This window comes from Dipodomys merriami, unplaced genomic scaffold (assembly GCF_024711535.1).
Source record: "Dipodomys merriami isolate MVZ:Mamm:240054 unplaced genomic scaffold, mDipMer1.0.p SCAF_34, whole genome shotgun sequence".
NCBI classification, from domain to species: domain Eukaryota; kingdom Metazoa; phylum Chordata; class Mammalia; order Rodentia; family Heteromyidae; genus Dipodomys; species Dipodomys merriami.
In genome coordinates, this window is record NW_027204937.1 from 6,707,627 (window position 1) to 6,727,515 (window position 19,889).

At 40.4% G+C, this 19,889-nt stretch overlaps 1 protein-coding gene across 4 annotated transcripts in view; it reads left to right on the plus strand.

Annotated features, from left to right (window-relative positions):
- Positions 1-19,889, plus strand: part of Patj (PATJ crumbs cell polarity complex component) — a 283,552-nt gene that overhangs the window by 53,370 nt on the left and 210,293 nt on the right. For all 4 annotated transcript variants that reach the window (XM_069987179.1, XM_069987180.1, XM_069987182.1 and 1 more), the window contains exons 16-17: positions 3,873-4,034; positions 9,151-9,282. In XM_069987179.1, the coding sequence (XP_069843280.1) occupies positions 3,873-4,034; positions 9,151-9,282 (294 nt within the window). The remainder of the gene's footprint in view (positions 1-3,872; positions 4,035-9,150; positions 9,283-19,889) is intronic.

A 19,889-nucleotide genomic window follows, 5' to 3' on the forward strand; every position in this document is an offset into this window, starting at 1 on the left:
CATTCTCTAATCAAAAGTCTGGATAATTGACACTTGATAGCACTTAAGAAGGTCTCAAGTTGAAGGACCTAGAGAAATATTGTGAATTCCAAAATAAAAACCACGTTTACTAGTCATCTGAATATAGACATTAAAAAAAAATTTCTGTAGCCAGGCACTGGTGGCTTACTCCTGAAATTCTAGCTCTTCAGGAAGCTAAAATCTGAGGCTCGTATTTCAAAATCAGCCTGGACAGGAAAGCCCAGGATGTTCTTATCTCTGATTAACCAGCAAAAAGCCAGAATTGTAGCTATGGCTTAAGTGATAGAGCACTAGCTTTGAGCGAAAAAGCCAAGCAACAGCACCCAAGCCCTGAGTTCAAGCTCTAGTACCAATCTCACACACACACACACGCACGCACGCACGCACGCACGCACGCACGCACGCACGCACGCACGCACGCACACACACACAGAGTGTGTTTGTAAAGTTAGCCAAATAAGCTCTTGGAGTATGCATGTATGTGTGTGCCTGTATTTAATGTACTCTGTAGGGATTAAACCAGAAACACAAATGTGCTTTGGTGTTGGAAGGCTGTGCCAAGTCTCAGCCCAGAACAGCTATTTCCAGCAGCCATAAATCCCCATAGTGAGGACTTGGTAATGGGAAATGGGACTGATCCGTTTAACAGTAGAGTAGTGAGGAGAACTCGCAAGCACTGCTGTAATAATTGGAGACAATTCAAATGAATAAATAATGAGCTAAATAAATATTTAAAGCTACGCCAAGATAAAAACCTGAAAAGTGACTTTTTAATTTGTTGAGCTGGAAGCACACAGTAATACTAAGTATGGATTGAATTCTTGCTTCCATTGCATATGTTTGCTGTTTTTAATACAGGTTACTACCCATGCAGTTGACTCTAGAACTTTCCATGCTATGTCATCCTTCCATTGGCACTGTGGATGTGGTATGATTACTAATAGAATACCTCTTTACCACCCCATCCTCCCACCCCTTTTTTTGATGCCAATACTGGGGTTTGAACTCACAGCCTGGTCACTGTGCCTGAGTTTTTTCATTCAAGCCAGTACCCTACCACTTGAGCCACAGCTCCATTTCTGGCTTTTTTTTTTTTGGTCTGGTTGTGGGCCTGAACTCTGGGCCTGGGCGCTGTCCCTCAGCTCTTCAGCTCAAGGCTAGCACGCTACCACTTGAGCCACAGTGCCACTTCTGGCTTTTTTTTTTTCTGCTTATGTGGTGCTGAGGAATTGAACCCAGGGCCTCATGCATGCAAGGCAAGCGCTCTACCACTGAACCTTCCCAGCCCTCCATTTCTGGCTTTTGGTAATAAATTGGAGGTAAGAGTCTTATAGATTTTTCTTCCCAGTCTGGCTTTGAACTGTGATCTTCAAATCTTAGCCTTCTGTGTAGTTAGGATTAGAGGCCCGAACCACTAGCACCCAGAAACCCCACCCCTCCTTGTATAAATGTTGACTTCTAGATCTTCCAAGAAAACTCTTTTGTCTGCTGCTAAACTTGTGTCCCTTGCATCTTTTTATGGACATAATGACTTGGGACATGAGATTTGCTTTTCCAGTACTGCCAGTTCCCTGAAGTGCATGAGAGCCTTTTTACCCTGTGGTAATTTATTTGTAAATAATTAAGAGGCGGGGAGAGGAGTCTGGCTTGATGCTAAGTGCTGGGTATGTTACAGGCTTGAGAGTGGTTCCCTGGGAACCACTGTCTCGGGACTCCGCCTGCTGCTGATTGGATGCTTCCAGCAGCTCAGGGCCCTCAGTTCTCCAGTGCAAAGGCACATGTGTGGGAAGGCTGCTCCAAGTCCAGTCAGCCCTGCCAGCTAGCTGAACACTGGCACTGCACTTGTCAGAAATTAACACCAAGAATATTAGGCTAATAATGTCTCTAACCCTCCTAGGAAGGTAGGAGTCAGTTGCGAAAAGCCTGTTGTTAACTTTGTGCTTCAGTTTATTGGGAGAAGCAGACAAGTCAACTTTTAGTGACTTGTAGACAGAACTGAGCCAAACTGTTTGAGCTAAATTGGTCGATATGAAAAATTGCAATAGACTTAGTTGGTGCTAAGTATTTTTGTTATGTGCCAAAATAATATGAAATTGGGATGAATTTTGATGATAGGAGTTAACCATTAATAAGGAATAGTGACTTAGACGGACATGGAATACAGGCATAAATAACTTGGAAACTGACAGCTTCCTACAGATACTTGATGGTCAAGTCAGCAAAGTTTACAGCAATGGAATGGATGTGAGACATGTGTATTTCATTTATTTAAGTGATTTTTTTTCCCCTAAGGACATTAAGAGTAAGATGTAAAGGGACATTGTGAATGAATGTTAAAATTTCACAGCTAAGTATTCTAGAATTGGCCACCTATACACTGTAAGACTTGTGATTTTGTGTGTGTGTGTAGATGCATACGTGCTTTCTAGTACTGGAGTTTGAACTCAGGGCCTTGTGCTCATTTGACTTACTTGCTCAGCTGGTGCTCTACCACTTGAACCATGCTTCCAGTTTGGCCTTTTGCTGTTTCATTGGACATGTGGACTTTTGGCCCAAGGTAGCTTTGGACCATGGTCTTCCAGGTCTCAGCCTCCTTAGTAGCAAGGATTATAGAGGAAGATTATAGGCTACTGTTGCCCATCTAAGGTAAGAGATTTTTTTTTGGTGGGGGGAGGTTGGTTATGGTGCTTGAACTCAGGGCCTGGACGCTTTCTCTGAGCCTCTTTTGCTCAAGGCTAACACTTTACCACTTGAGTCACAGTGCTGCTTCTGGATTTTTCTGAGTAGTTTATTGGAGATAAGATTCTCATGGACTTTTCTTGCCCAGTCTGGCTTAGAGCCTCAATCCTCAGATTTCAACCTCTTGAGTAGCTAGGATTATATGTATGAGCCACTACCACCTGGCTAAGTGAGAAATTAACTGCCTTAAATGTAGTGTTAATGTCTCTAGTGATATTATTCTTATGAAGTGAAAATGCACAAGGCATAGTGTTTTTTGTTTTTGTTTTTGTTTTTTTGTCGGTCATGGGGCCTGAACTCTGGGCCTGGGCGCTGCCCCTGAGCTCTTCAGCTCAAGGCTAGTACTCTACCACTTGAGCTACAGTGCCACTTCTGCCTTTTTTCTGCTATGTGGTGCTGAGGAATAGAACCCAGGGCCTCATGCATTTGAGGCAAGCACTCTACCACTGAGCCACCTTCCCAGCCCAGCAAAGTGGTTTTAAGAAGGCTATAATTAGCTGGGCACTGGTGGCTCATGCTTATAACCTGACTGCTCCAGAGGCTGAGATCTGAGGATCAAGGTTTGAAGCCGACCTGGGCAGAAAAGTCTATGAGACTCCAGTTAACTACAAAAATCCAGACGTGGAGATGTGGCTTAACTGGAGTGAAAAGAGCAAGTGGGAGCATGAGGCCCTAAACTCAAGCTCCAGTACTGGTGTGCATGCAGGCACATACACAAACACACATGCACACATACGCAGAGCTGTGAGTGATTCGCAGTGCATTTAAGGAGATGTGCGTTGGAAGTGTGAGAACACGATGCTGAAGTACCTGAACGATAGACCATACAGGTGTGAAATTTAGGCACTCATCCAGCAATAAGCAATTACTCCGACATATTTCATGTATCAGCCCCCTAAATTCAGTAAACATTCAGCCTTAATTTTGATCAATTTTGAAGATGTCTGTCATTGTCACTTACTATAAAAATGCCGTGATTCACCTGAGCCCCTTTGTTTAAAGGAACAATAATGTGATGCTGTATTTGCATTTTGGTAGGTTGAGCTAGGACTGACACTTCTGCTTCTTTTGTGTGGGCCTCATCAGTGCTGACTTAGCCCTTGTGTTCTTAGGTCAACGGCATGCAGCTTTATGGAAAGTCTCGCCGAGAAGCCGTCTCTTTCCTTAAAGAAGTGCCACCCCCTTTCACCCTGGTTTGCTGTCGCCGGCTCTTTGATGATGAGGCCTCTGTAGATGAGCCAAGGACAGTGGAGCCCTTGATGCCCGAGATGGAGGTATAAAGGGTGTGGTGCATGGTAGGAGGAACTGGGGACCCACCCCACCCCTTTTTATTTCACCAGGGCCACAAGGCATAACTTTTCAACCTGTCACACTTTCCATTTAGCAACCTCCAACTCTTTTCCTTGAAATGTTGGTACATGGATGGCCATATGAATTTTGACTTTGGAGAATCTTTTTATTCATTCCCTGGACTCATGGCTTTTGGCTTTCAGTTCAATTCATTTCATCTTACTAAGGTTAGAATGTTGGTGAATGGTGAATGATATTTTCTTTTCCCCAAGTCTTAAAAATAGGAAGATCTATGATCAGTTTCCAAGTGAGTCTAGAAGTTTCCATAAAGCAGAAGGTCAGAGAAGGAAACAAGCTTTCTCTGGGGCTAGTGTAAGAGCACTATAATTAGGAAAATAGTTTGGGGCATGTGCTTTGTTACCTTTTGTCCTTTGTAACCTCATCTTTTATGTAGCTTTCTTCTTTTTCCAGACCCTTGGGTTCTAAGTCCATTCATACCACTTTAGATAGGTAGATCATCATCTCACTTCTACTACTTAACCTTTTTAAACCTTTGTGGCTGTCCATGTCTCCTCCTGTTCACTCTTTGATTTCTGATTTCTCAGATTATGCAAGAGTCCAGTACTACCTTATTTCATAAATGCTTTAGTGTGTTTTCATGGTGAGTTTTCTAGAATGCTGTCAGTTCCTTGTGGGTAGAGGCCATCTTGAAAATAATTTTCCATCACATCTGGATTTTGCTCTTTAGTGAGTGTAAAAGAGAAGCTTAGTGCCAGGCTGGGTAATACACAACTGTGATGCCAACACTTGAGAGGTACAGACAGGAGAATTGCAAATTAGAGGCCAACCTTGACTGTATAGTGAGTTCCAGGTTAGCCTGAGTATATACTGAGACCCTATCTCAAGACTACCCATTACCCCATAAGAAGACCTAATACATTTCTAAATATTGCTTGACAGTCTTCTTTAAATGTCTTATCTTTTGTTAATATATATTTATATTTATATATTTAAATATCAAGGTAAGGAATGTGTCATTACTTTGCCATTTTTTTGCTGAAGTGAAATGTGGGTGGTGGCGTCTCTCTGAAGACTGATAGAAGTGCCTTTAATCCATGAGGGTGTGTAAATCAACAAGCCAGCTTGCTGACAGTGCTCCCATCCATCATACTTTACCACAATGGCTGAACGACAGTTAAATTATGCCAAATGTCAGCCTAGTTCCACCCATTAGTTGATTGCTTTCCATTCTGTAAATACAAGAGTTATGCAGAATTGATTATATCAAGGTGATATATTTCACGTCGAAACATAAACTTATGCACCTGGGATGCCCTGAAATTTCTATAAACTTGTGTTTTGTAATTTTATGTGGCTTCTTCTTTTATTTATTTATTTTTTCCAGTCATGGGGCTTGAACTCAGGGCCTGGGCACTGTCCCTGAGCTTCTCTTGCTCAAGGCTAGCACTCTACCATTTGAGCCACAGCACCACTTCCGGCTTTTTCTGTGTATGTGGTACTGAGTGCTAGGCAAGCACTCTACCACTAAGCCACATTCCCAGCCTTTTCTGTGGCTTCTTAAAATCCTGGTTGTCTTTTCTAGCTTTGTCTTTTTTCTACTTATTCTGATCCCTTCTTACGTTCTTCAAGTATAACTGGCTAGGTGGCTCAGCCAAAATTCTAATAGTCATTAATCAGTGAGGGTATTAAATGCCCCAGATCATGTGTTAGCCACTAGAATTAACTTTGTTTGTATGACAGGACTGTACTAGGGCTCAAAGTCTGGACTTCATGCTTTTAGTCTTTTTACCTGTGGCTGGCGTACTAATAATACTTGAGCCATGCCTCCATTTCTAGCTTCTTGCTGGTTACTTTTTGTTGAAGACATAATTGTTTTCTTTCTAAGTATCTACTTCCTCATGCCAGTCTGAAATAGAGGCTATTGATCCAGAACGTTCCCACTAATTTCAGATTTTGTAATTCAGAAACTAAGAAATTATTTCTATATTGAGATTCAATCCATTGTGGACTGGAAGTTGATCTCCCATGTCTTACAACAAGAGTTTGAAATGTGGAAGTGGCGCTGTGGCTCAAGCGGTAGAGCGCTCACCTTCAGCTGAAGAACGCAGGGACAGCGCTCAAGCCCAGAGTTCAAGCCCCACGACTGACCAAAAAAAAGAAAAAAGAGTTTGAAATGTGGACCAGCCTTAACTTTGAAGAAGTTTTTGTGCCTTAGTCTTCCAAATTTTAGAGTCTTCTCCCTGCCTACTCATTTTGATTTCACTTTGTTGGTTTTCTTTTACAGGTGACTCAAAATTAAATATAAGGGATTGTTGAACTATAATTTTATTCACTGAGATAATCTTATGTTTTAAGAAATCTGCTTTTGGAAGTGGCACTGTGGCTCAAGTGGTAGAGTGCTAGCCTTGGGCACAAAGAGGCCCAGGTACAGCGTCCAGGTCCTGAGTTCAAGCCTCACAACTGATAAAAAGAAAGAAAGAAAGCTGCTCTTAGCTAGGTGCTGGTGGTTCACACCTGTAATCCTAAGTACTCAGGAGGCTGAGATCTGAGGATCACAGATCAAAGTCGGCCTGTTCAGAAAAATACATGAGACTCTTATTTCCAATAAACTAGCAAAAAGCACAAAGTAGAAGTGTGACTAAAGTGATAGAATGTCAGCCTTGAGCAAAAATAGCTAAGGGAGAGAGTGCCCTTAGCCTGAGTTTAGTCCTAAAAGCCCTAGTACCCAAAGGGGAAATAAAAAGAGTTAAGGGTACAGGGAACAAATTTTTTTAAAAAAAAAACAACTGCACATGCTGCTGATCACATGTATGGTATATATGTGTACACCGGAGGGGAACCAGGAAGACAACACAGAACTAGAGGGAATCAGGGAAAAACATACAACAGTGGGACCCATCAGCTGCACTGGACATTGACAAAATGAACTAAACAACGTAATGGCAGTGATGGGAGGGAGGGAACAAATGGGAAAGAGGGAACAGCTGATGCTATGCAAAACAAAAGAAATGTACATACCACCCAATGCGGAAGAAATAACTGCATCGCAAAGCTCATAGAACTCATATATGTTATAGACCGTGATAGACAGTTTGCTCCAGGAAAGTTAGAATGTGTTTGTGACTTTAACTGAGCATCACTATCCCACAATATTGTGAAATTTGGGAAATTATGTAATCACTTAATCACAATAAAAAATAAGCAACTGCATTTAAAAATTGTTATTTAGGAAGTAGGTGCTGGTGGCATATGCCTGTAATCCTAGCTTCTCAAGAGGCTGAGATCTGAGGATTATAGTTCCAAGCCAATCCAGGCAGGAAAGTTCATAAGACTCTTATCTCCAATTAACTACCAAAAAAGTGAGAAGTGGGATTATGGTTGAGTGCCAACCTTAAGCAAAAAAGTTCAAGTCTCAGGACTGGCATGTGGGCACATGTGTGTGCATACACACATACACATTGTTATTTAAGATGGGTGCCAGTGGTGTATATCTGTAATCCTAGTTACTCACAAGGTTGAGATCTAAGGATCATGGTTCGAAGCCAGACTAATCAGGTAAGTCCATGAGACACTTATCTCCAATTAACCACTAAAAAGCCTGAAGTAGAGCTGTGACTCAAATGGTAGAGCTCTGAGTAACTAAACTCAGGGACAATGCCCAGGCCCTGAGTTCAAGCCCTCAAGCCCTAGGTCTCACACACACACACACACACGCACACACGCACACACGCACACACGCATGCACGCACACTTGTTATTTAGTCTGTAGTTTTATTAATAAGGAGTTTTAGGAGATACCAACTCAAAAGTAGATGAGTGATTAATGTACTATTTATTAAATATCTATGTGAGGCAGGTAGTAGAGGGTCTGAGTGTATACTATGGCAAAGTAGAGTCTTTATAGCTCCCATCCTAGCCTTAGGGCATCATAATTTATGAGTTCCTAGAGCAAAGAAAGAAAGATCATACTGGAGCTCCAGAAAATTTGTAGGGGAGATAAAGTAGATTTAAAAAAAAGACAATGCTATAAATAGTATAAGAACAGAAGAATTTACTTATTTCTATGCCAGTACTGGGGTTGGAACTCAGGACCCCGATGGCTGTTTCTTAGCTTTTCTGCTCAAGGCTGGCTCTTTACCACTTGAGCCATCTGCTCTAGTGTTGCCACTTTGTTTGTTAATTGGAGATTAGAGTTGCCTGGGCTTTTCTGCCCTAGGCTGGCTTTGAACTACCACCCTCAGATCTCAGCCTTCTGAGTAGCTTGGATTATAGTCGTGAACCCTGAGTGCCTGGCTAAACAGAAGACTTTAAGCAGCCCTTGTCCTTCTGCCAACAGGACTTATATGCTGTGTCTTTGAGCCTCTTGGAATTCGTGTGCAGTGAGGGACCTCCCTAAAGGACCAGGGCTGTAACATGAGGACTGGGGGAGCGAAGCCAGGGAAAGAATGAAGGACCCATGTGCAAGGCCCTCAGGCTGTCCTGTCCTTTGAAGATCACATTTTCATTGTTTGAAACCAGTGATTTTTTTTTTTTTAAACCTGCTTTTAGGATTACACAGTGCCCAAGGATTTGGCTTTTTTTTTTTTTTTTAACTTTAGTTTTCTTGTAAAGTTTTTGTTGAAAACTTTTGGGAGACAACAGGAGTGGTTTCTCTGTCTCCTATATTGGCTGCCTCTGTGTGGTCCTCTCTGTCTCATCCTCTTATTACAAATCCAGGTATTGCTATTTAAATATCGTATCTGCTACTGTGTTGTGTAATGTTTTTACTGAGATCGAGTGTTTTTCCTTTTATGCTTCTAATGGGATGACAGCACTCATTGAAGTATAAGAGGTTAGTGTTCACAGTTCCAATGAAGCATGTATGTGGCATTAAAAAACAAAAGAAATGTGTATGCATACTTGTGGTTTTTCTGAAGCTCTTGCCCCAGTGCATGCATGCCCCTTTGAAAAAGATCAGCAAGAAATCTATGCATGCTGGAGAGATGTCCAGTTTGGAACGATGCTGGGGGAGTCTCGTCTCGTTCAGTCTCTTCAGAACAGAAAGCAACTGTTTTGAAGCATTTGTCTTTGTTGTTTCAGGCTGATCCAATCACCGATGTCAATGCCGAAGAAGATGATGATGGAGAATTAGCCCTCTGGTCTCCTGAAGTCAAGATTGTTGAGCTAGAGAAAGATCACAAAGGCTTGGGGTTTAGCATTTTGGATTATCAGGTACAAGGAAGAACCCCTACAAGGCTTTGGTTCAGTTCTGTCTTGTGATCTTTGTTTTTAGAGTGATTGGTTTATGCTAAAGTTATGTGAAGCAGTCCTTGTTTAAAGCATCCATTGGCTCTAACTGAGTCTCAAATCAGGGCTGTTGGACCTTCACTTGTTGGCTTTACAATTAGTGACTTTCTAGTGAACACAATGATAGATGATGAGAGGTACTATTATACCCATGATGCTTCTGGAGACTAGTCCTTGATGTACTTTGTGTCTGTTTGTCTGTGTATGTGTCTGTGTGTGTTTGTCAGAACCTCATTCTCTTGCTTTTTCACTTGTAGCAGGTGCTCTACCACTTGAGGCACACCTCCACTTCCAGCTTTTTGCTCCTTAATTGGAGATAAGAGTCTCTCAGATTTGTTTGCCTGGGCTGCCTTTGAACCCACAATCCTTAAATTTCAGCCTCCTGAATAGCTAAGATTGTAAGTGTAAGCTACTGGCATCCCACCTGATTAACTTTTTAATTACTATTTAAAAAAATTATATGTTTCTTATCATTGATGAACTTTAAAAATAGAGTATCTCCCAGCTTTTTTTTTTTTTGGTCGTGGGGCTTGAACTCTGGGCCTGGGCGCTGTCCCTCAGCTTTTCAGCTCAAGGCTAGCATTCTATCACTTGAGTCACAGTACTACTTCTTGTTTTCTGGTGTTTAATTGGAAATAAGAGTCTTCCAGACTTTCCTGCCTGTGCTGGTTTTAAACCGTGATCCTCAGATTTCAGCCTCCTGAGTATCTAGGATTATAGGCGTGAGCTACCAGCTCCTGGCTCTCCCAGCTTTATTGAGATATTTCACATACCTTATAAAATTCACCTACTTAAGACATTCACTTGGATTGTTTTAGAATATTCACTATGAACTTTAGGACATAGTCAACATGCCAGCAAGAGATCCTGCACACATTAGCATCTGTTCCCAACATCTATTATGTTGTTTGAGGTAGGTTCATGGTAGATAGCCCAGGCTGGCTGAGAATTCCTTATGTAGCAGAGCCTGTTCTTGAAGTGGAAATCCTCCTACCTCAACTTCCTTTGTGCTGAGATTACAAGCATGATCCACCACACCTGACCATATATGTATTAGTATATTTATAGTGTCATAGTGGGAGGAGGGGGATACGAAAGGTCACCCTAGGATATGTATGTATGTATGTATCTATCTATCTACTACTAGTTTGTTCATTGCAAAATTTTGGGCAAATATTGCCATCAAGAAATAGCAGTAATTTTAGATTGTGGAAGTTGATGTGTTGGTTCATATAATGACAAGACAAACTCTTTCCTTCACTGCTGCAGCCCACCCTAGGCAGTTAATGAACATCCAGAATGACTGAGCAAAGTCTAGGTGAGCCAGAATTTAGTGGGATCAAATGAAAAGAATAAAAATTTGCTAACTTTTTTTTTTTTTTTTTTTTTTGGGTCCGGTCGTGGGGCCTGAACTCTGGGCCTGGGCACTGTCCCTCAGCTCTTCAGCTCAAGGCTAGCACGAGCCACAGCGCCACTTCCGGCTTTTTTCTTTTTGCTTATGCGGTGCTGAGGAATCGAACCCAGGGCCTCAGGCATGCAAGGCAAGCGCTCTACCACTGAGCCACCTTCCCAGCCCCTTGCTAACTATTTTTGTAATTAGATTTTCACTTAGAAAGGACATTTCAGTTGTGGTCTAGATGTCCAGCTACTTATTCATTTAACCTGGACTGGTATGCATTTGCATTCTTATAGAATGAGCATTTATGTCCTAATTATTCTTCTAGATGGCATTATTTGCTACTTATTTATTATTTAATTATTTAGCAGTGCTATAGGTCTAATCCAGACCCTCCCACATGCAAGGCAGATCTAATGAGCCACATTCCAGTCTAAGTTTTCTATTTTGAGTGTTGTATATGTTAAAACAGAAAAAGATTTCAGACCTTAAAAAAATTAATAAAACTTTAATCGAGGGTAGAAAAACTTGACAGTCCTTAGCAGTTTAATTCTTGGGTGATAAAACCATCCCTCTTACCAGTTCTGAGCTTTGTCCTTTTTTAAGATGTATATTTTGTTTTGATTGTACTGGGAGTTGAACTTGGGGTCTCAAGCTTACCAGTCTGGTGCTGCATCACTTACATCACTATTTTTTGGGTATGGTCTCACCTATTGGCCTGGAACTGCCACCAGACTGATGTTTTCCCTCTTGCTGAGATTATTGGCATGCACCCATTCACCTGTTGTCTGAGATGGGGTCTTACTAACATTGTGCCCAGAGCAGTTTCAAACTACAATCCTCTGGATCTCTGCCTCCTGAAGTGTAGTCAGGGTTGTTTTTGCTTTGTTTTGTTTTTGTTTTTGTCAGTGGTGGGGCTTGAACTCTGGGTCTGGGCGCTGTCCCTGAGCTCTTCAGCTCAAGGCAAGTGCTTTATCACTTGAGCCATAGTGCCACTTCCTGCTTTTTCTGTTTATGTGGTGCTGAGGAATTGAACCCAGGGCCTCATGCATGTGAGGCAAGCACTCTACCACTGAGCCACCTTCCCAGCCCCCTATAGTCAGTTTTTATATGGATTTTTTTTTCTTCATGGCATAGGTATGCATTCTAACTTTTCTTTAGGGTTTTATTTTTATTTAAAAAAGGCAGAAGTTTTTTTTCTCCTCATCTTCCTTCTCCTCATCTGCGCACATGCAGGCATTCAGTTCTGCTAAACTGTGCAAAGTAAATCCTGCTTCAATAAAGTGCCATGTTCTCCTTTGCCTTTGTATTTCTCAGAGAGAAATGATCGAAACATACTTCATTTCCTAAGTGCTATTTAGATTCAGACGAAAGGACTCAGCTTATTTAGTCTGTAGCTAAACATGGCAAGAAGGAAACATTCCTAAACTGGATTTTTTTTTTTTTTTAATCATCAGCACACTCAGAGTACAATTCTATACCATTTGTCAGTGGTATATAAAATTGTTACTTATGCTGACATTTAGCTGACAGGTGAACACAATTTTAAATTTGGTTTGGGGCAGGTTAATTAAGTGATTATACCATGCATTGTATAATTAGGCAATAAATTCTGAAGTTCAAAAATGTTTTTTGCAAGGCGAGGCAAAGGTTTAGCGAAAGCCATGAAAGGCCACATTCCTGGCTATTACCGCACTCAGAACATCCTCTGTGGATTTATTAGGTGGCTGAATAGGGCCAAGGCAGATTCCTGTCTGCCAGGCTCAGCATATTTGGAATAAGGAGTCCTGTGATAGAGTGCTTCCCCATTATGTTCAGGGCCCTGGGTTCGATTCCCAGCCCACAGTATAAAAACGATGTCAATGACGCCTGCATTCCAGCAACATCATATATAAGTAAAATAACTTAGACTTAAAAAAATGAAGAAAAGTTACTGTAGAAACATTTTAGCCATAGGGAGAAAGCACTAGAGAGGAAGAGCATCTAGGTGTATAGGACCTACATTAGCAGGCTATGAAGACATTGGATTTTAAAGCAAGGTGCTGGTGGCTCATGCCACCAGGAGATCCTCAGGAAATCTGAGGATCCCAGTTCAAAGCTAGCCTGGGCAGAAAAATCCATAAAATTCTTTTTTTTTTTTTTTTTTTTTGTCGGTTATGAGGCCTAAACTCTGGGCCTGAGTAATGTCCCTCAGCTCTTCAGCTCAAGGCTAGCGCTCTACCACTTGAGCCATAGCTCCACTTCCAGCTTTTTCTGCTTATGTGGTGCTGAGGAATCAAACCCAGGGCCTCATGCATACAAGGCAAGCACTCTACCACTGAGCCACCTTCCCAGCCCTCCATAAAATTCTTACCTGCAAGCCGGGCGCTGGTGGCTCACGCCTGTTCCTAGCTACTCAGGAGGCTGAGATCTGAGGATCTGGTTCAAAGCCAGCCTGGGCAGGAAAGACTGTGAGACTCCTATCTCTAATAAACCAATAGAAAACTGGAAGTGGCGCTGTAGCTCAAGTGGTTGAGCGCTGGCCTTGAGCTGAAGAGCTGAGGGACAGCGCCCAGGCCCAGAGTTCAAGCCCCAGGACCAACCAAAAAAAAAAAAATTTTTTTTTTTACTTGCAGTTAACCAACAAAACACTGGAAGTGAGGTGTGGCTCACCAAGTCTTGAGCAATATTGTGATTTATTGACCAAGAAGTTTGCTTGTGATATAATGAAGCTGAGCTTTAGGAAAATGTGAGTGGGCAGATAAATGATGCTGAGCTGGGCTGTGGTACAATGGTGTGGCAGCTGTCCGAACAGGCAGTAAGTTGAGTTGTGGAGCTGAATGAGGCAGAGAATCAAGCTCTTCTCCCTGAAATAAAAATGCTGAGTCTGATACAGAGTTCTAGAAATCAGTCATATGACCAAAGAATAAAGGATGGACATTCATTTCCGTGAAAGGCATTGGAAATAAGATGAAGAAAGGGAAAAAGATAGAAAACAGTGGATCAGACAGCACATAAAATACAGGTTAAAGTTTTCCTCTAAAATCCTGCCCCATGTGTGCATGCTGTTACAGAATCTACTGGTATCTGTGTAACTTTGAGGTCTATAGGACTGGGCATGGAAAATAATACTGTGTGTAACTTGTCAGGAACATGAATATTATAGTTTGACTGTTAATTACTAAGCAACAAAGCTCTTCAGAAATTTGCCAAAAGTTGTTTTTTTTTTGTTTGTTTTTGTCATTGGGCTTGAACCCAAGGCCAAATGCACTGTCCCTGAGCTTTGTGGCTTCTTTGTGCAAGGCTAGCACTCTACCACTTTGAGCCACAGCTCCACTTCTGGTTTTTGGGTGATTACTTGAGATCAGAATCTCAGATTTTCCTGCTTAGGCTGCCTTTGGATTGTAATCCTCAGATCTCAGCCTCCTGAATAGCTACAATTATAGGCATGAGCCACCTGTACCCAGCATGAATTTGTTGTTGGGTTTTGTTGTGCTTTGTTTTTGTCACGGGGCTTGAACTCTGGACCTGAGTGCTGTCCCTGAGCTCTTCAAGGTGCACATTGTACCACTTGAGCCACAGCACCACTTCCAAGTTTTTATAGCATAAGTTCTTTTTTTAATATATATTTTTTATTTTAAAGATATGGTACAGAGAGGTAACAGATACGTAAGCAAGGTAATGAGTCCATTTCCTATGGAGCATTGTTGCACCTCCTTTATTTTTCCCTGACCATCCCTTTCCTCCCCAAATCCCCACATAGTTGTAAAGTTCATTTTCAACATACTGTCTTGTACATCTCATTGTTACAATGGGTTATCCTGTATCCTTATTTCAGCATTTTATTATTTCCCTTCCCCTCCCCAAATTAGAAAAATGTATATACAATATGCAGGATACCAGAATCAAATACAGTGACAACAGGGGTTGTACCATGGGGGAAGAACATTACAAAGAAACAAAAAAAATCACATAGTACATTACAAGTACATTAAAAAGAACAGCAACCAAGATAAAATCTCTTGTGTCCCTATCTTGGGGTTCATTTTGCTTAGTATCAGGTTATATGGTCATATGTACATAGCTTTTGACCTCTTCAACGTGTCCTAGACATATACTAGTTATTGCAGATAAGGAAAACCATGGGACTTATGTTTCTTTGAGTCTGGCTTACTTCAATTAATATAATTTTTTCCACATCTTTCCATTTCCTAACGGATGGTACAGTGTCATTCTTTTTGATGGAGACATAGAATTTCATTGTGTATATACCACCTTTTCTTGATCCATTCATCTACTGAGGGGCATCTGGGTTGGTTCCATATCTTAGCTATGGTAAATAATGCTGCGATAAACATAGTTGTGCTGGTAGCTTTAGTATGGCCTTATTTGTGATTGTTTGGGTAAATGCCCAAAAGTGGGATTGCTGGGTCATAGGGGAGCTCTATGTGGAGTCTTTTGAGGAACCTCCATATTACTTTCCAAAGCGACTGAACAAGTTTACATTCCCACTAACAATGCAGTAGGGTTCCCTTTTGGCCACATCCCCTCCAGCATCTGTTGTTATTAGATTTCTTGATTATAGCCATTCTAACTGGGGTGAGGTGGAATCTCAATGTTGTTTTGATTTGCATTTCTTTTATGGCTAAAGAAGTTGAGCATTTCTTCCTGTGTCTATTGGCCATTCTTATTTCCTCTTCAGAGAAGTCTTCTCTTTAAGTCTTTAGCCACTTATTAATTGGATGGTTGTTTCTTTGAGGTTTTGTTGTTGGGGGATTTAATTTTTTGAGTTCTAAGTATATTTTAGATATGAGACCCTTGTTTGTTGCATGGCTAGAGAAGATTTTCTCCCAATCTGTGGGCTTTCTATTGATCTTGCTTGTTTATAGCATAATTTCTTTTTAGGTCCTAGCTGAGCTTCCTACATTGTGCCTTAGTTATTTTTTTTACTTCTCTACCACTTACTTATAATGCCTTTCTTGGGTTATTATCTCTGTGGAATATTATTATTTACATTAGTAATAATAGCAGTAGTAGGAAGAGACACAATAATAAGTAATGTTTGTAGAGTGTTTATTATGTGCTAGGCCTTGTTCTCATTGCTTTTAAATGTTGGTGCATGGTTTCCTCATGAGAACCATATGAAGTAGACATTATTTTTATTAATTTACTCATTTATTCATTCATTTATGTGCTGATATGGGGGCTTGACCTCAGGGCCTCAAGCTAAATGCTCTTGAGCCACACCTTTACTTCAGGCTTTTTGCTGGTTAATTGGAGTAGAGTCTCTAGGATTGATCTTCCTGAGCTTGGCACCATAGTCCTCATATATCAGCCTCCTAAATAGCTAGGATTATAGGTATAAGGCTATGGTGCCAGGCTATAGGCACTATTCTTGTCCTCATTTTAGAAGTGAGGAAACAGGCACAAAATAATTAAGTCACTAATGTAAGTTCTCACTAGTTGTATATATGATAGAATGGATATTTGAACTCAAGCAGTGGAGCCCTAGATCTAAATGTTTTTAACCATACTGCTGTATTACTCCTTTCTTTATGAATAGTATTTCCATGTGTGTCTTATTATAGAACATCCTTTTATGGAATTCATTATAAGAGATGGTCCTATTTTTCCAGCTTGGAAAAAATTTCATATCTTACAGACTAAGCTGCTAGGTAATAATCTCATTTTTAGTGTTTATATGAAAGTTTAGTAAGTATTAAAAATTAATTAATATAGTATGATCAGATGCATTGTGTAAGAGCTAGTACTTATTGCTTCAGAAGAAAATAATTGCAAATTTAAGAATCCTAAACTAGTGCAGAGTAATTTGTTGTAGATTAACATTCAATAATGAAGCAATTATTAGGTAGTTTGAAGAGTCAGTAGTTCCTTAAATTTCTACCAGAAACCTTGAAAAACTTTTAAACTATGTGGATTTTACCTTCAGTTGACCTTATAAATTAAACATGGCAAGTGGATATTTTCTGGTGTTTTGATTTATGTTGAACTTTGAATAACCCCACATGATTATAATTCACTGGAAATGTTTGACATTAGCCAATTTTTGAACATTAGCCATGATATTGCCAACCTTGGTACTTTTGAATTGCAGTGATTTAGAAGGTACAATTTATTAACCAATAATTCTCCTCCCTCCTACATTTTGTTCTTCATTTCTTTTCCTCATGTACAGACTCAGCTTTTGCCAAAAACAGGTATTTTTGCAAGATTTTGCATTTGTCTCAGACATTGAAGGAAGTAAAAAGAGAAAGCATGATAGCACAGTTATTGAGAAATGACTAGGGTATAAATACTGTTAGTGATGCTTAAAGTTGTTTGAAAGCCCAGTGGGTAATGAGGGTTTATTTAAAACAAATAGTGAAGCTGGGTGCTAAATAACCCATGCTTCTAATGCTAGCTACTCAAGAGGCTGAGATCTGAGGATGAGGGTTCAAAGCCAGCACAGCAAGAAAGTATGTGACACTCATATCTCCAATTAACCACCAAATAAAGCAAGAAATAGAGCTGTGACTCAAATGGTAGAGTGCTATCCTTGAGCAAAAATCCTAAGGGACAGCACACAGGTCCTGAGTTCAAGCCCTAAGACAGGCACCAAAAGAAAAAATTCTGTGAAGGGATTTTGTCAGTTCTCTTTTTGGGCAAGCACTCTACCACTTGAGCTGTACCTCTAGCCCCTTTCTGGAGTTGGATGACAAGGGTACATTATAGCACCCAGACATTATACTTGTGCCATATCTGCATGCCCCATGGACTCTTGAACTTTTCTACCTGGGGTGGCCTTGAACCATGATCCTCTCATTTTTACCTCCTTAACTACGTAGGGTTACAGACTTGAGCCTGTAATCTGCCTGGCTTACTAAAGATGTTTTAAAAATTGGTAATACATGCATAAAAGTTCAAAGGTAAATAAAAGCATCTAGTGACAATGTTACCCTCTTTTACAGATAAAAATCAAAAACAGCTTTTTACTTGTCTCTCCACCCAGAAATACTTTATACATGCATGGTTCTATAAGCAGTAGTTTGTTTTTGTTTTGTAATGTTTTAGGTTTTTTTTCTTCTTTATTATTGTAAAGATACTTTGCAAAGGGGTTATGGGTAATGAGTACATTTCCTATCGAGCATTGCTACCCCATTCTTTGTTTTTCCCTACTATCTCTTCCCTCCCCACCTGCTGCCCCCCAATGTTTTAGCTTTGACACAAATACATACTTTAACCACTTTGCTTTTATTCTCTGATATCTCTTCGTTCATTTCAGTATTTATAGAGCTACTTGGTTCTTTTTAATAACTGCATCATATTTTATTGCTGATGTACAATAATGTATTTAATCAGTCTCCTGTACCCAATTGGTATATATTTTAAATGAGGCCGTAGTGGATCTTTGTCATATATTTTTGTAAAACAGTAGCAATAAATCTGGTGATAAATTTCTAGAAGTGGAATTACTGATCAAAAGAGCATATATTGTGTAAATTTTAGTACATTTTACTGAATTTCTTGGTTGTAACTGTGAGACACATATTTAGCCCACTTAAAATGGATACTTTCTTATGTTGTCATTCAGATAATTCTCCTGGAAAAAATACAGTAAGCAAGTGTATAATTCATGGATTTACTAATGGTTTTCCATGATATGGACAGATTAAGTGATAGCAATATGTAACTGTCAATTTCAACTTTATATATGCAGTAATTAATTTAGTGGCCTATGTAGCTAAGAGGTTATAAAATATTTATATTCACATTTTGATATTACTGTCCAGAAGTCTTGTTTCTTCCACCAGTTTTAATGTTATATTTCAGGGAATTGAGGAAATTGAGCTTTGGAAGGAAGGTATTAGGACTTAATGTTTGTCAAGAGATGGGAGATTTTAAGTAGATATTGCTATCCATTGGCAGGGGTCAGTAGCTTGTAGAAGTCGATGTGTTTACATTCATCTTAATTGATGAGTGAATGCTGAGAACCCAGAATGCAGAATTTGATGGATTGTGACATTATTTTAATACACAGCAGTCCAGAGAATAGTAACCTTAAAAAGTCAAGTATAAAACTTTTTTCCAGAATAGAATATAGAGGGTAATCACATATTGCAAGTTCTATAGTCTCATGTTAGAAGACTTATAATGTGGCCTTTAGTATTTGGTTCTTTTTGTAGACTTATTTGTTTTTGTGCCGGTACTGGGTCTTGAATTCAGAGCCTCACACTCCTGCTTATTTTTGTTTCACTTAAGGCCTGGTGCTCTGCCACCTGAGCTATAGCTCCACTTCTGGCTTTTTGGTAGTTAGTTGGAGATCAGAGTATCACAGATTTTCCTACCTAGCTGGCTTCAAACTGTGATCCTCAGATTTCAGCCTCCTGAGTGACTCCACAAGTCACTAGTGCCCAGTTTGGAGGCTTTTTAAAAGAACTCTTTGAAGGCTGGGAAGGTGGCTCAGTGGTAGAGCGCTTGCCTTGCATGCATGAGGCCGTGGATTCGATTCCTCAGCACCACATAAGCAAAAAGAAAAAAGCCAGAAGTGGCCCTGTGGCTCAAGTGGTAGAGCGCTAGCCTTGAGCTCAAGAGCTGAGGGACAGCGCCCAGGCCCAGAGTTCAGGCCCCACTACTGGACCCCCCCCCCAAAAAAAAAAAAGATCTCTTTGAGTCTGTGGCACCCAAGTCTGATGTTGGTAGTAAGCAAAGTGCAGTAAATTTGCTACTTATATAGTGTTTATGTTCTTGTACATCTGTTGTCTAGCTTGCTGCTGAACAAACCACACAGCTGCACTGAAAGGTCATTTTTGCTTAACAGGACCTAGGGGAGCTGATAAAGACTACATTTTGCCTATTCCTGACTCCTATCCACATTTATTTTTATTAACATCAAAGTCCCATAAGCTCCAGTGCCAACTGGGCTGAAGATTTCTTTTCACAGAGGATTTGCTTGCTTTCCCGCTATGGGAACGTTCTGTATCCTTTAAATCATTTTAAGCTGCTTCATTTGGAAAATAATTCTTAGTGGTGTGTTCATAGAGTGGATTGATTGTGGCTACTGGGGAAATTCTCTCCTGGCTTAAATACTGCTTTTCAGGCCTGCAAAGTGGGTGAATGAAGGGAACCCACGCCTGGTGCGTGGACTTTGTCAGGTGTT